The 14,073-nt window shown below is 32.9% G+C and overlaps 1 protein-coding gene and 1 long non-coding RNA gene across 2 annotated transcripts; one reads left to right on the top strand and one right to left on the bottom strand.

The window, feature by feature from the left end:
• Window positions 1–8,195: 8,195 nt before the first annotated feature.
• On the bottom strand, window positions 8,196–8,639 carry LOC128216180 (uncharacterized). Its single transcript, XM_052922755.1, has one exon. It carries the CDS (start codon window positions 8,637–8,639, stop codon window positions 8,196–8,198), a length of 444 nt encoding a protein of 147 aa, XP_052778715.1.
• A 3,444-nt stretch (window positions 8,640–12,083) lies between these two features.
• LOC128218262 (uncharacterized) lies at window positions 12,084–13,668 on the top strand. Its single transcript, XR_008258345.1, has 3 exons — window positions 12,084–12,238; window positions 12,520–12,663; window positions 13,102–13,668. It is a non-coding gene; the product is annotated as an uncharacterized LOC128218262 (long non-coding RNA).
• The last annotated feature ends 405 nt before the right edge of the window (window positions 13,669–14,073 follow it).

The following is a 14,073-nucleotide window of genomic DNA, read 5'->3' as shown; positions in this document are numbered from 1 at the left end:
AGTCGCCTGTATACTTCTTCAAATATATTTAAAGGCAGTGGAATACAACGATACCAACCAGCCTAAAACAAAACATAAATATTCTCCAGGCGAAAAAACACTTCTCAACTGTTTTGACTCTACAAAAAAAAGTATTTTCACGTTTGAAATTCTTTCGTACCTTTCGCCCCCAGTGGTTGAAGTGGCACCCAGCCATTTTGTATCCTCCATGAGAACTATTAAAAACCTTCAGAAGTATTATGCCAAGGTTAATCCAAGATATATATTTTTCGTGTTCCTTCTACTAAGTGGTGACGTGCACCCTCACCCTGGACCTATTGAACAGGACAAGTATGCTGATAATTCGGGATTTTCAAATATGAAAAAAGGGAGACAACCTAAATTTCCTTGTTCGGTTTGTGGAAAAGGTGTAACTGCCCGTAGTAAAGCTGTCAACTGTGATTTTTGTGAAATCCGGACACATATAAGATGCTCAGGTTATATAAGTGATTCTTTTTACTCAAACGTATGCAAATTTAATGGATCTTTCTATTTCACTTGTCGGATATGTACTTTTAAATTATTACCTTTTTATCTTTGTGATGATTTAAACGATATTCATGATAGAATTCTGCCAGATTTACATGACAATAGTTTTGCTGAATCTTGTAGTAATTTTAACTGCTTTGAACTTAAAGGACTTCATTTTATTCATTTCAACATACGATCTCTATTACCAAAGTTGCCCGAAGTTAGACATTTAATGTCAAAATATAGATTTGCAGCCATAGCGTTTTCAGAGACCTGGCTGGACAATTCAGTTATGGACTCGGAAATACAAATTCAAGGATACAATGTGATCAGAAAGGACCGGAACAGACAAGGTGGTGGAGTATGCTTATACGTTAATGAAGATCTGGCGTTCACCGAAAGACGGGACCTAGAAAATGACAATCTTGAAGCAGTGTGGGCTGATATTTTATTACCAAAAACCAAACCTATTTTAATAGGGTCATGTTATAGACCACCTAAACAAACAGATTTTGTTGATATTTTTGAAAATGTTTTATCTATGGTTAGATCTGACACAGAATGGTACATCCTTGGTGATTTTAACATTTGTTTTTTTGCAAAGAAATCAGCTCTTTTTAAAAGGTTTGAACAAGTTCTTAATATCTTTAATCTAAAACAGATCATAAATGACCCTACCAGAATCTCAGAGTCCTCCTCTTCTGTGTTAGATCACATTTTATGTAGCCATCAAAACAAGATTGTTCAGTCTGGTACTCTTCCGATAGGTCTCAGTGATCATTTGCCTGTATTTTGTACGCGTAAAACACAGAAAGGGACGTATAATATGCATAAGAATGTTGTTGTAAGGTCTTTGAAACATTACAATGTAGATCATTTTATTCACAAACTTAAACTTTGCGATTGGTCAAACATGTTTATTGCAAAAACTGTAGAAGATTCATGGCTGTCTTTTAAAGAAACATTTCTGTCAGTTTTGAACACTGTTGCTCCTGTTAAGGAAGTCAGACTAAAACAAAGAAGTGAACCATGGTTAGATTCTTACATTCTGGAACTCATCAGTCAAAGAGATGCTTTTTATTTCAAATTCAAAATATACAAACAGAAGGAGATGTTAGATAAATATCGTTTTTACAGAAACCTTGTTCAGAAAGAAGTAATTAAGGCCAAATCAGAATATATGTCGAACAAGCTGGAAGAAAATAAAAATGATCCAAAAAAGCTGTGGTCAGATTTAAAAAATCTTGGATATAGTAGTAAAAGTAAATCTTCTCCAAATATTGTTTTGAACATTGATGATGAAAATTGTTTTGAACCATGTAAGATTGCAAATCACTTTAATACTTTTTTTACTACTGTAGCCTCAACTTTAGTAAAAAAACTACCTTTGCCCTTCAATTTGTTTAACTATGAGTCTGACTGTTTTAAACGATTTTATAAAGATAGAAATCCTGACTCTGTTAAATTTAAACTTCACACTGTTAGTGAAGAATACATTTACAAGGAACTATGTAAACTAAATTGTTCAAAAAGCACAGGGTTAGATAACATTCCTGCAAGATTTTTAAAAGATGCTGCACCATTTTTAAAGATACCAGTAACATTTCTGATAAACAGTTCTATCACAAGTAACATTGTACCATCTGAACTCAAAAATGCTAAAGTTAAACCATTGTTTAAGAAAAACAACAGATCTGATGTTTCAAACTATCGACCTGTAAGCATACTATGTATAGTTTCAAAAATCTTAGAAAGAGTTGTATACAACCAACTAGAATCTTTTCTTGTTAAACATGGATTATTATACGAACTTCAGAGTGGTTTTAGATGTAACTATTCAACTGACTCCTGCCTAATTCATTTGACCGACCATATAAAAGAACAAAATTCCAAAGGTCTATATACAGGAATGATTATGCTGGATCTTCAAAAGGCGTTTGATACCGTAGATCACAAAATTCTATGTCAGAAGTTAAAAGAAATTGGTGTGGATTCAATTGATTGGTTTCAATCATATTTATCTGGACGTAAACAAGTTGTCAATGTAAATAATACAACGTCTGAATTCATGAACATCTCTTGTGGCGTTCCTCAAGGAAGCATACTTGGACCGTTGCTGTTTTTATGCTATGTCAATGATATGAGTATAAGCATAAGTGAAAAATGTAAATTAATATTATATGCAGATGATAGTGCTATCCTTTTCTCACACAAAGATCCGTCTGTTATTAGTAATGTACTCGGCAAGGAACTTGAAAACTGTAGTAAGTGGTTAGTTGACAACAAACTGTCTTTGCATCTTGGAAAAACAGAATGTATTTTATTTGGGTCTAAAAGAAAACTAACAAAAGTTGATAGCTTTAATGTAAACTGCAATGGCCATATCATAAAACCTAAACAATCTGTTAAATATCTTGGAAATATACTGGACAATGATCTCAGTGCTGCATCTATTGTTAACAATATTGTCAGTAAAGTTAATTCTAGGCTAAAATTTTTATATAGACAAAATCGTTTTTTAGATATGAATCTAAGAAGATTGTTATGTAACTCCTTAATACAATGCCATTTTGACTATGCATCGACATCTTGGTACAGTGGTATATGTAAACAATTCAAGAACAGATTACAGGTCACTCAGAACAAAGTTGTCAGATTTATTTATGGCTATGATTGTAGAACTTCCCTGAAAGTCTCGGCTTTCAGTGATATTGGATGGCTTAATATAGAAAATAGGATAAAGCAACTACGACTAAACCATGTACATAAAATCTTTAATAGCAAATGCCCATCATACTTACATGAACATTTTACTTTAGTCTCATCCACACATTCTTACAACAGTAGACATAGTGCTGGAAATTTTAAAGTGCCACAGGCTGACAGTTTTATATTAAATACTTTCTTTTATCAAGCAATCCAGGACTGGAACAGTCTTCCAATAAAGTTAAAAGAATTGAAAAATAAGAAAACTTTTAAAAAAGAAGTGAAATCACATCTCATTGTTGGTATGAAATGTGCAGAAATGGAAGATTTCCTTTTTTATTAATTGTTATTCATTTAATCTTGCATATCAGTCCAAAGATTTTTGTCATATTATGCTAAAGTGTCATATGGTTTTAACAGTCGGTTGCATTATAACTGTAAAAGTTCGATATCAAACATTTAATCATTCTTTAACTGGTCAAGAGTACATGCATGTTATTTTTGTATAAGTAAACCTAATTTAAACAGCTTATAACTGAGATCTTGGCAAATAATTATATTTGTCATAAGGACCCCATTGGAAATAAGTTGAATAACTTTAATGGGTTATCCTGTGTTATATATTTGTCACATTGAATTAAATCTTTGTTAACGCACGTATGTATCCAAAGCATTCTAATGATGTTGTGCTTTAGTATAGATATCATCACTAATACTTTGTTATTCAGTCTGTGTTATAACTTTATGAGATATTTGGTTTGTTACAATGACATATATATGCACGAATAAATCTATCTATCTATCTATCTAACTTCAGTAATCATAATCTGAGATTTGTTACTTTTTATAATTTTGTAGCATCGTAGTTCCAACGATCATGACGACTTTAAATGAATATGCTTGTATATTGTCTTGTATGTTATATTTCATTTGTAAAACAGCCTTCCGTATATTTCAGTTGTTTATTAATTATTATTATACTTATTATATTTTGTCAAAGAACTCTTCATAACAGGTTTATGACAATGCACAATAATGTCATACCATGAAAGGTGTAAATGCGTTATACACCCCGTGTCAGAAATTAGCGCATGTCCCTCGTTAGGGACATGAGAAACGGATTAGCCAGTTTTATTACAGAACAGAACAGAACAGATTTTATTTTCACTTAAACTTATACAGTTTTTCGTGATAAACATACATATTGCATACAAATACATAAATTGTATACAAATACATGAATTGTACAATTATACAATGTAGTAAGCAGACACATAATAAACGGATAGCTATGGATGAACTAATATAACTAAACTTTAAATGTTGTTTAACATAACATATGACATATTTCGTTACAAAGTTATTTTGGAACATAATATTGTCTTAAATATTGTTAAATATAAGAACATAATAGTCACGGAAACATGTGATGTATGATATTTTGTACTGATTGTTATTACAGAATATTTGACATATTAACAACTCAAAATTGCATATATCAAACGATATAAATGTTGTATTATTCATCGATATGAATCTTACAAATAATAATGATATCAACAAGTTTACATACATAATCACAATACATGTAGCTACACATGTACCAACATATCATATCTTATTTTAAAAGCCTCGTACACGTATTTGGCTAACATGGATAGCTCTTTTTTATTTTGAGTACATAATAGTTGTACAAACTTAAACATACTAGGTCTAACCCTATAGTATCTTTTTATATACGTCTGTCTTAATTGACTAAATCTAGAACACTTAAACACAAAATAAACTCATCTTCTAATTCATCTAAATTACACATCTGGCAAATACGTAGATTTCTCTGTATACCTTCATATCTACCTGTTTGAACTCTTAGATTATGAGCACATATACGTAATTTTGTAACAGCAATTCTAAGGTTTCTTGACAATATCATATCTAAATATGGTTCAAACTCATGTGCAGTTTTAATTACCTTATACACAGTAAGGACATTATTTTCATTAATACTTGCGTACCATTGTTGTTTATATTCATCAACAAGGCGTTGCTTAAACATAGTTATAAAATGATTTTCATTAATTTGTTCATCATTACACCATACATAATAAAAACCATAGCGTGTAAGTAAATCTTTAACCTTATAAAACCAGTTATCAGCGTTAACACCAATATCTGACAAAACATCTCTCATTACAGAATGCATGATTATATTATTACTATTCTTGACTCTGAACCAGTACTTCAGAATACGTACATACCTATTAATATATAAAGGGTATCTACCCAGTTCACCATATACAGCGACATTAGAAGTTGCCTGTCTAACACCAAGTATAGCTTTGCAAAATTTTAAATGTAATTTTTCCAACTGAGATGATTTTGTGAACCCCCAAACTTCGCACCCGTAAGTAATAGTAGACGCTACAAATGCGTCAAATAACTGCAAAGCTACTTTTGGTTTACATTCGTATCTTATTAAATTTGACAACAACATATTAAGAGCTTTCAATCCTTTACCATACAATGTCTGTGTATTTAAGGCAAAACCACCAGTATAATTCAATGTAACACCTAAGTAATTAAAATCATTTACAACCTCCAATATTTCATGTCCATACAACCAACTCTCATTATGCCTAAAACCACCTCTCTTTCTAAATACAACAATTTTAGTTTTTGCTATGTTAACCTCTAGTCCCCAATTATTACAATAGTTGTGTAAACGATCTAATGACATCTGTAAATCTTCTGGGGTTTCTCCTAATACAACCATGTCGTCAGCAAATAACAACAAAATTAAACAAATATCGTGTAGTTCTAAACCAATATTATTTCTATTTTGCAAAAACAATTCCAAGTCCTCTACAAATAGAGAAAACAATAGCGGTGACATTATCTCCCCTTGTCTAAGACCTACTGCAATATCAAAATAATCTGAATAACTATTACAATGTCTTACACATGATTTAACAGACTGATACATACTACGTATTATACGTAACATTTTACCGTCTAAATTGGCTCTATACAGCTTTAACCACAACGCATTTAAATATATGGAATCAAAACAACGTTTCATATCAATAAAACTACAATATAGTCGTTTGTTTGCGCTGACATATTTTTTAACAATAGAATGAAGAATAAATACAGCATCAACAGTAGATCTGCCTTTTCTAAAGCCAAATTGTGCATCAGAAATAACTTCGTTTTCCTCACACCATTTAGATATGCGCCGATTTAAAACACATGTAAAAAGCTTTGAAAAATTACTTAACAAAGTGATACCTCTATAATTCTTTGTATCTGACTTATCTCCCTGCTTATAAAGAGGAATAATAATGCCCTTTGTCCAAGCAGTCGGGAAACACCCAGAATTTAAAATATTATTAAATATCTCCGTAATATAGCCTCCTAAAATATCACAGGCTTCAATAAAATATTCATTCAACAAAAAATCTTCCCCTGGTGATTTATTTATCTTAATCACAGAAATAGCTTTACTAACTTCTTCATATGTTATCGGACAATCTAAGTCTCCAAAAGTATTGCTAAAATCATTAAAATCATGACTCATATTAAATTAAATCAAAATTTATATCTGTGAACATAGACTCAAAATGGGTTTTAAAATCTTCTAATGGTATATTACTACTGTTATTTGAATTCTGTGATTTAAAATATTTCCAAAAATCTTTGGGTTTACGACGCTTTAATTGTTCAAACTCTTGGCATCGTTTGAACTTAAATGCTCTCCGTTTCCTGGAAACAATATTTTTATACAGTTTCTTCAATCTACATAATTCAATCCTGTCTTTCTCGTCACGAGAATTGTTATAAACAAACAAAGCGTTTTTATACACATATTTAGCATTTTTACATTCCTGGTCGAACCATTTCGACGACTCCGTAGTAACACGTTCTTCGAAACAAGGGTATTTCATAGCATGCTTGACAAACAATGGATCCGCTACTTCACGAATAATATCAGTAAAACCATTGACAACAAAATCAACATCAGTGTTCTGAAGTATTGTATTAAAGTCTGTAGTTCTGGCAATCAAACCATTTCTGAACACATCTTTTTCTTCGTCACTCCATTTTAAATAATCACATGCATAAGGTATGTCTTTAGTAACATGCGTATTGCATAGAATATTAAATGCTAAAGGAGCGTGGTCACTGTAAATATTAAATGGTTCAACAGCAAATTTATTCACCAATTTAAAATTGTGTTGGCTAAGTAACAAGTAGTCAATAACACTTGAACCGTTTGTATTAAAACATGTATAACTACCAATACCAAAGTCCGCTCCTAAACGGCCATTTACGATTCTTAATGAAGTCGCTTTACACAAGTCCAGCAATTTATTTCCATGTGCGTTATTGCCCTTATCTCGCGAATATCTTGGAAGTGGGAAATCACATATATAATCCTCTGAATCTATACCCGGTATATACATATCACATATTATACTATCTGATTTGCATGAAGTCCTGGCGTTAAAGTCCCCAGCGATCATTACTGTACCTAATGATTGGTAGTGGTTAATATCTTCTTCCAAACGCTGAAAAAGGTCCGAATCAATGATATTGTTAATGGGTGACGAATCGCCCCACATGTAGACTGCTACGAGATATATATCAGACTCGATTTTAAAGAATCCCTTGTCCAGTTTAATCCATATAATTGTGTCATGAACATTTTTAACCACTTTTATGCCTTCATTTATACTATTTCTAGCATATATGACCACTCCCCCACTATTCCTTTTAGCATGCCTGTGTCTATATTTCCGGTAATAGTTATAACAATGATAACCTGTCAATTCGACATTGCTCGATTTACTAGTCCAAGACTCCGATAAAACTATTATGTCATATTTTACAAGAAAAGAAACAAAATTTGGGTCCTCACGTTTAGCAGCACTCAGTCCATTAATGTTCCACACAAGACACTGTAGCCCATCCGGCCCGTCCTACGCCTCCTTCACTTGCTTCCCGTCCACGTAGAGAGTATCGTATGATACCCATGCCTTTCTGCCGGCTTGCTTCTCTTCTTTAACCCGTCTGAAGAGTCGTCGTCTCTTTGCGGCTACTTCCGGCGGAAACTGCTCTGTAACATAAAGGTTCGTTCCGCTTAGATTTCTGCTGTTACTTCTTACTTGTTCCCGATCCCCGAAGAAACAGAATTTCCCTACGATACTTCTAGGTTTTGTATTGGCACTTCCGGCCGCTCCGCTCCTGCCCGCTTGATTCTGCTTCTGTCCCATTCGATGTACCCGCTCAAACCGCATGTTATCAACTGCTTCGCGAGCCACTTTCAATTTATCAACAATAAAGTCCCTCACAATCCGCTCCGTCCGCGCTGGCGTCTCTCCCTCCTCTTCCGGTATGTTTCCGAAGATCAGATTGTTCCTCATGCTCTGCGATTGTACATAATTCATATCGTCTTTGAGCTTATCTTTGTCGCGTTCAAGGTCTGCGATCCTTCTCCTGGCCCCCTCCAACTCCACGTCTACTGAATCTACCTTATGTTCTACACGATCAAGTTTGGCCCGATTACACAAGCACGGCTACTGTTTGGTTCATACCTTAAAAATATTGTAGTTTACTATAAAGGCAATTTTAAAGAATAAATGATTGTTATGCAAAGACTCTAAAAACTTTAAAAATAATACGATAATAGCATATATCCAAATTCAAAAATAATTAGCATCAGATTTCTTAAACAGTTATAGATTTATTGCAAACTTCAAGTTGACAAATAAAATGAATTTTGCTCAAGTTGTGTAATAATGACGAAGGTATTCAAATGTATTCAATGTTAGCGAACAGCACAAAAAATATATACGACAAATGGAGACGTAATGTGCTCCTTACTTAAGAATGGCGCAACTTCAAATAAACACTCTTCTAGTAGCTTAATGTTTTAGCACACGCATACTTACTATAGTAGGATGTTATAACATTGCAACTATAAGCTACAGAAAATGAGTTTGTGTACTTTTCTCCCTTCATTGATTTACTTGTTTACATGCTATGAACATTGTATAATGTTTTACGAAATAAACATATATATCGTATCGTATCGACATGAGTCGGACATGCAAACATGGATTTTTTTCCAATTGTAAAAATTAATTTTCACACATTGCTTCCGTTCACACTCATAGTTGGACTTGCTTAAACAATATAATTTTTGTTTGTTTTTAAACAAAGGAGGACGAACAATAAACCAACTTTGACATAACATAATTAAAAAAGGGGCAATTCTAAGTTACTTTCATACTCTAGCCGTCCTCATTTTTTATTAAAAAACATCAGTATTTTTTATTGCCATCGCATCTTTCTCTACACATTTAACAAATTGCATCAATAGTTTAGACATATTACAAATTGCATAAATCAAGACATAATGTTTTATTTTTTATTATATTTTTAACATATAGAAGCAAATACAATTGTCAAATTAGTTAAACATACATCGGCAACACAATCCGTTGCCTGGGGCCATAAGTTATGAACCGGGAATTATGAGACCGGATTTTACGAGGAGAGACCGGGAAATAGTATCGCCCACAACTCGGCCATCTCCGACAAGCTTCGATATAGAATCAAATAGAGACAAGAAAGACCATTGATGCAAAGCATCAAAGGGCGCCGTTTAATAGTTTATGCATTTGTTATATGTTGAAAAACAAGGAATGTCAAGGCCAACAAGCATATTACAATGCATCGAACCGCATCCATGAAATTCTCAAAATATTTGTCACTGTGAGGGAGCAAGAATTGTGACGTCACCACAAATGTGTACGACCACGGCGATCTTGACACAACAAAAGGTATGTTTGTGTATATTTTCTTTACTAAATTGAATCAAATTAAAACAATACCTAGCCCATGGTACGCCATATGATTTCCGCTTTCATGTGGTAAACTGTCTGTTATTCTTGATGTTGTAGTTTTTGAGAACATTCAAAAACAAATTTGGAATCGGCGATGCAGACGACTACACGTTTTGTTTATCTTGCAAAAGAACAATGATGAATCGGCTAATTTCAACTGGTTCTTTACAAAAAGATATATAAACAGTAAATATATACCATTTTCAATAAATTTTCAAGGCGAAATGATGTTTTTGAAAGAAATCGTACAATATTAAATTATGTGAACGACCACACTCGAGAATTTTAGGCGAACGACCACACTTTTTAATCTAATTTTGATAAGAGTGCGGATAAAGCTACTTAATTTGTTAATGTGTATAATATATCTTTTAGATGGAGAGTCGACAACCTCAGGTCTGCAGATATTGTGGCAAGGTCCTTTCGAACATTTCAACACTGCGGCAGCACGAAACAACACATATATTATTAGAAAACTTATTGTATTTTCTAACAATATTTTGTTTTTGAAAAGTAATCGCCGTATGTACATAACCAGGAAGGCATTTTCAGATCTGTTTTAGTAAATTCTTGCTTTTGTTTGAGGCGATGGGTTTTTAGCTCGACTATTCGAAGACTAACGAGAGCTATCCTACTCACCCTAGCGTCAAACTTTGGTTAAGGTTTTGCATGTAAGCACCTTTAAGTCATTATCTCAGCAAATACATGTATTGCATTGAAACTTCAGACAGGCGTTTCCAACTATCCAACAGACTTAATTAATCAAGTAAGATAGCTCAATTTTGCATAAAATGTAAATTATGGCCCTTTATTATTCGACTAAAAGATTCTAGTTAAGGTTTTGCATATATACCAAAACTTTGCAATCTAAATTTAAAAGCGACGGAACAGTTGAGCGCGCTGTCTCTGTGACAGCTCTTATTATAAAAGATCATTGCACTGTGATTAATTTCATTTTTGTGATTTTTTTTTCCGATTTTTTTATTAGTAAATTCTTGTATTATTTTGAGTCGATAGGTTAGCATAAAAGATTATTGTAGGTGATTCATTTCACTTTTTGTGATTTGCTCTGTGATTATTTTTGTATGTTTAAGTTTTACATGTAAACAGCCTGATCAGTATTACATGCTATATCAATCGTATAATTGTGATTGTTTCACAAACAAATGCGGACATTTCTGTTTCATATTGATGTAATTTATACTCTGTGTTTACTGTGATCCGTTTGTATTTTTAAAATAAAGACAATAAACGTTATAAAATATCAGTTTTATTTGATTATTCTTCACTATTATTGCCATATAATAACACTGATTATTGCCATATAAGTGAATAAAGGCACAGCACATATGAAATCAGAAACAACTTGTAATTGAGTAATGACTACACATGTCATTCGCCCGCTATAAATGAACTACCCAGTAGCATTAATAGAAGTTCCATATGATCATATCGATAGTTAACATTGAATGTTTAGGAATCCCATTTAGGATGTAACTAACGTTTTTCAATCATTTCTCCTCGCCATTTCCCTTCTGACACCCAGTGCCCCTCCCTTACAGAATGAATGCCTTTTTGTGAACAACTCGCGAACAATTTGTGAATATATTGTGAACACCAGTATTCGCAGGTATCATTCGCAGAATGTTCGCAGCTTATGCGAATAATCAGCGCACACCTAGGACTGCTATTCGCAATAAGTTCACAATAAAATAATAGTTCGCAGAATGTTTACGGTTTTAACTTTAAAAATGTTAAAGTTAACATAATGTTCACAATTAGAACATATAAAATGTCAGTTTATCAAACGAAGGGGTTTCATTTCGCAGAATGTTCACATTTAAGTCGCAGAATGTTCACATAAAGAACTTTGTTACTGACTAGGAATAACATTTGTGGAAAACATAACTGTTACAGTGTATTTATATGCATCATATTGCTATCTTATTTCAGGACAGTATCCATGCTCCCTGTCCGACACCCTCCCATGTTGCAGTTAACATTTCCCTGCCAGTCTTCTTCCCCCATCATGCCCAACCGACTGGTCCAATACTGTTCAAAACTATATGGAAATGCCTCGTCATCGTAGTTTGGAGTATGTGCAGAGCACTCAGGTACCTTTTAGTTATTTATAACTTAAGTTCACAAATTAATAACCGGCTAATTAAATTATTAACTGACAGTTTTTTTCAAGTAAGGAGAATATTTGTGGTTGCACACATTACAATCATGTGATGCGTAATCAGAAGGCATTTTGTGTAATACCGAATAATTAACTGGTTTCCATATTTTATTTTGAAATCATGCAATAGTTTAGATTAACAAAATAGCATGTTTTATACATTATTATATTTTATACTATAAAATAAAGATGTACGTGTATCAAATGTTGCAGGATAACAAGCAGTTAATTTGCTTGATGAGACTGATTTGCCGGGGAAGGGAGCAGACACTGCTGTGAGCATGATGATCACTACTTCAAGTACCATGGTTTGGAGAAGAAAAGCCGAAATTGGCACTTTGGTCTTTGGAAAAGCAGGTAGATAATAAATTTTGCACATTTATCCCTATAGTAGAGTACTTTAATTTTGAAAATACTTACCTAACAGAATTGAGCCCTAGATTTTCAAGAGTATTCACTTAAGATGTTAGCCTTTTAATTGTTGTCAGTTACATGTCAAAAAAATAACCTTGACCATAACTCAATAACTGTTGAAATTGATAAAATGCAACTTTGCATACCTATTGCCAGAGGACGAATGTATATGTGAACTTTATGTTATTTCTATATTACATTTCAAATTTTCAACAATGATCAACAAGAATAAATGCTGTTTTAACTAGTCAAGAAACTCCTCACTTTGTCAAAACACTAGTATGATATCTAAATCTTTATATAAGCTTGTTTTTGTGTGCTTTATTGTGATGTCAAAATATGACTGAACTAGACATAATTTCTATCAATTCATACTTTCAGCAAACAGGCCTGGCTTTGTGCAGTGCAGGTTTGTTGCATCGGATATGGTGTAGTTTACCTTGATGAAAACCAGAGTAGTTGTGTTACCTGAACTCCTTTCCGAAATCTGCATCAAGGGGATGGATCTTGAATGGCAGTGGTATTAACATGACAAGATCAGATAATACAGCAGATTTGACATTTAAAAAGACAGTGTGCCCTTGACAGTCTCAACCAAAGCATTGAACAAACTGTACAACCTGTTAATTAACTTTTAGAGCTGTTTGTTTGGACTAGTATTTGTCATTCAGAAATAAGTATTAACGTTATTTCTCAGTATGAGAAAACTTCAGGAATTAGAAACTTACTGATATTTACTATAACTATGTAAACAAACCTCTTAGGGGTTTAGCCAGGTTAAAGAAAGACAGGGAGCCACAGAAAAGAGACAGGTTTCCATGTGTCAATAGAACACCCTTCATTTAGCTGTGAAGAATTTTAACATTTTGAATGTTACAGAAAATGTAAGGAACATTGTATAATGTTTAATTGAAGTACTATTAGGTTTCAAGTGCCAAATATGGAAAGCCTGTGTCTATTTATAATCATGTTAATATAAAGTTGTTATCAAAACAAAATCAATATTTGACTGTCTTAAGCTTTTAATTCTATGAAGGCAGGAGGTTGCCAATCTATTTCTTAGTTCTACCTTTTTCATAACTGTGGCCAGGGGTTTGCAGGCCCTTATAACACTTTAAAAAAAACCTGATAAAATTTCAATTTAACTTTGTTAACTTTGATATGGTAATCTAATCTTACTGCAGCTCATTTCTGCAATATTATGACTGAAACTGTATGTTATAACAATAAGTATGGTTACCTGTAAGTTACTTAAATGGAATTTTTTGACAAGTATATAAGACAAAATTATTGGAAAAAATAAGCAAAAATTGTTTGTTAAAAGGTATAATGCATGTATGTAGACAAAAACAA

The sequence above is a fragment of the Mya arenaria genome, chromosome 14 (assembly GCF_026914265.1).
Source record: "Mya arenaria isolate MELC-2E11 chromosome 14, ASM2691426v1".
In the NCBI taxonomy this organism is placed as follows: Eukaryota; Metazoa; Mollusca; class Bivalvia; order Myida; family Myidae; genus Mya; species Mya arenaria.
This window is presented reverse-complemented; position numbering and strand designations above follow the sequence as displayed.

What these genes read in the sequence shown, in the direction of transcription:
- LOC128216180 (XM_052922755.1), bottom strand. Translation starts at nt 8,639, where the DNA reads ATGAGGAACAATCTGATCTTCGGAAACATACCGGAAGAGGAGGGAGAG.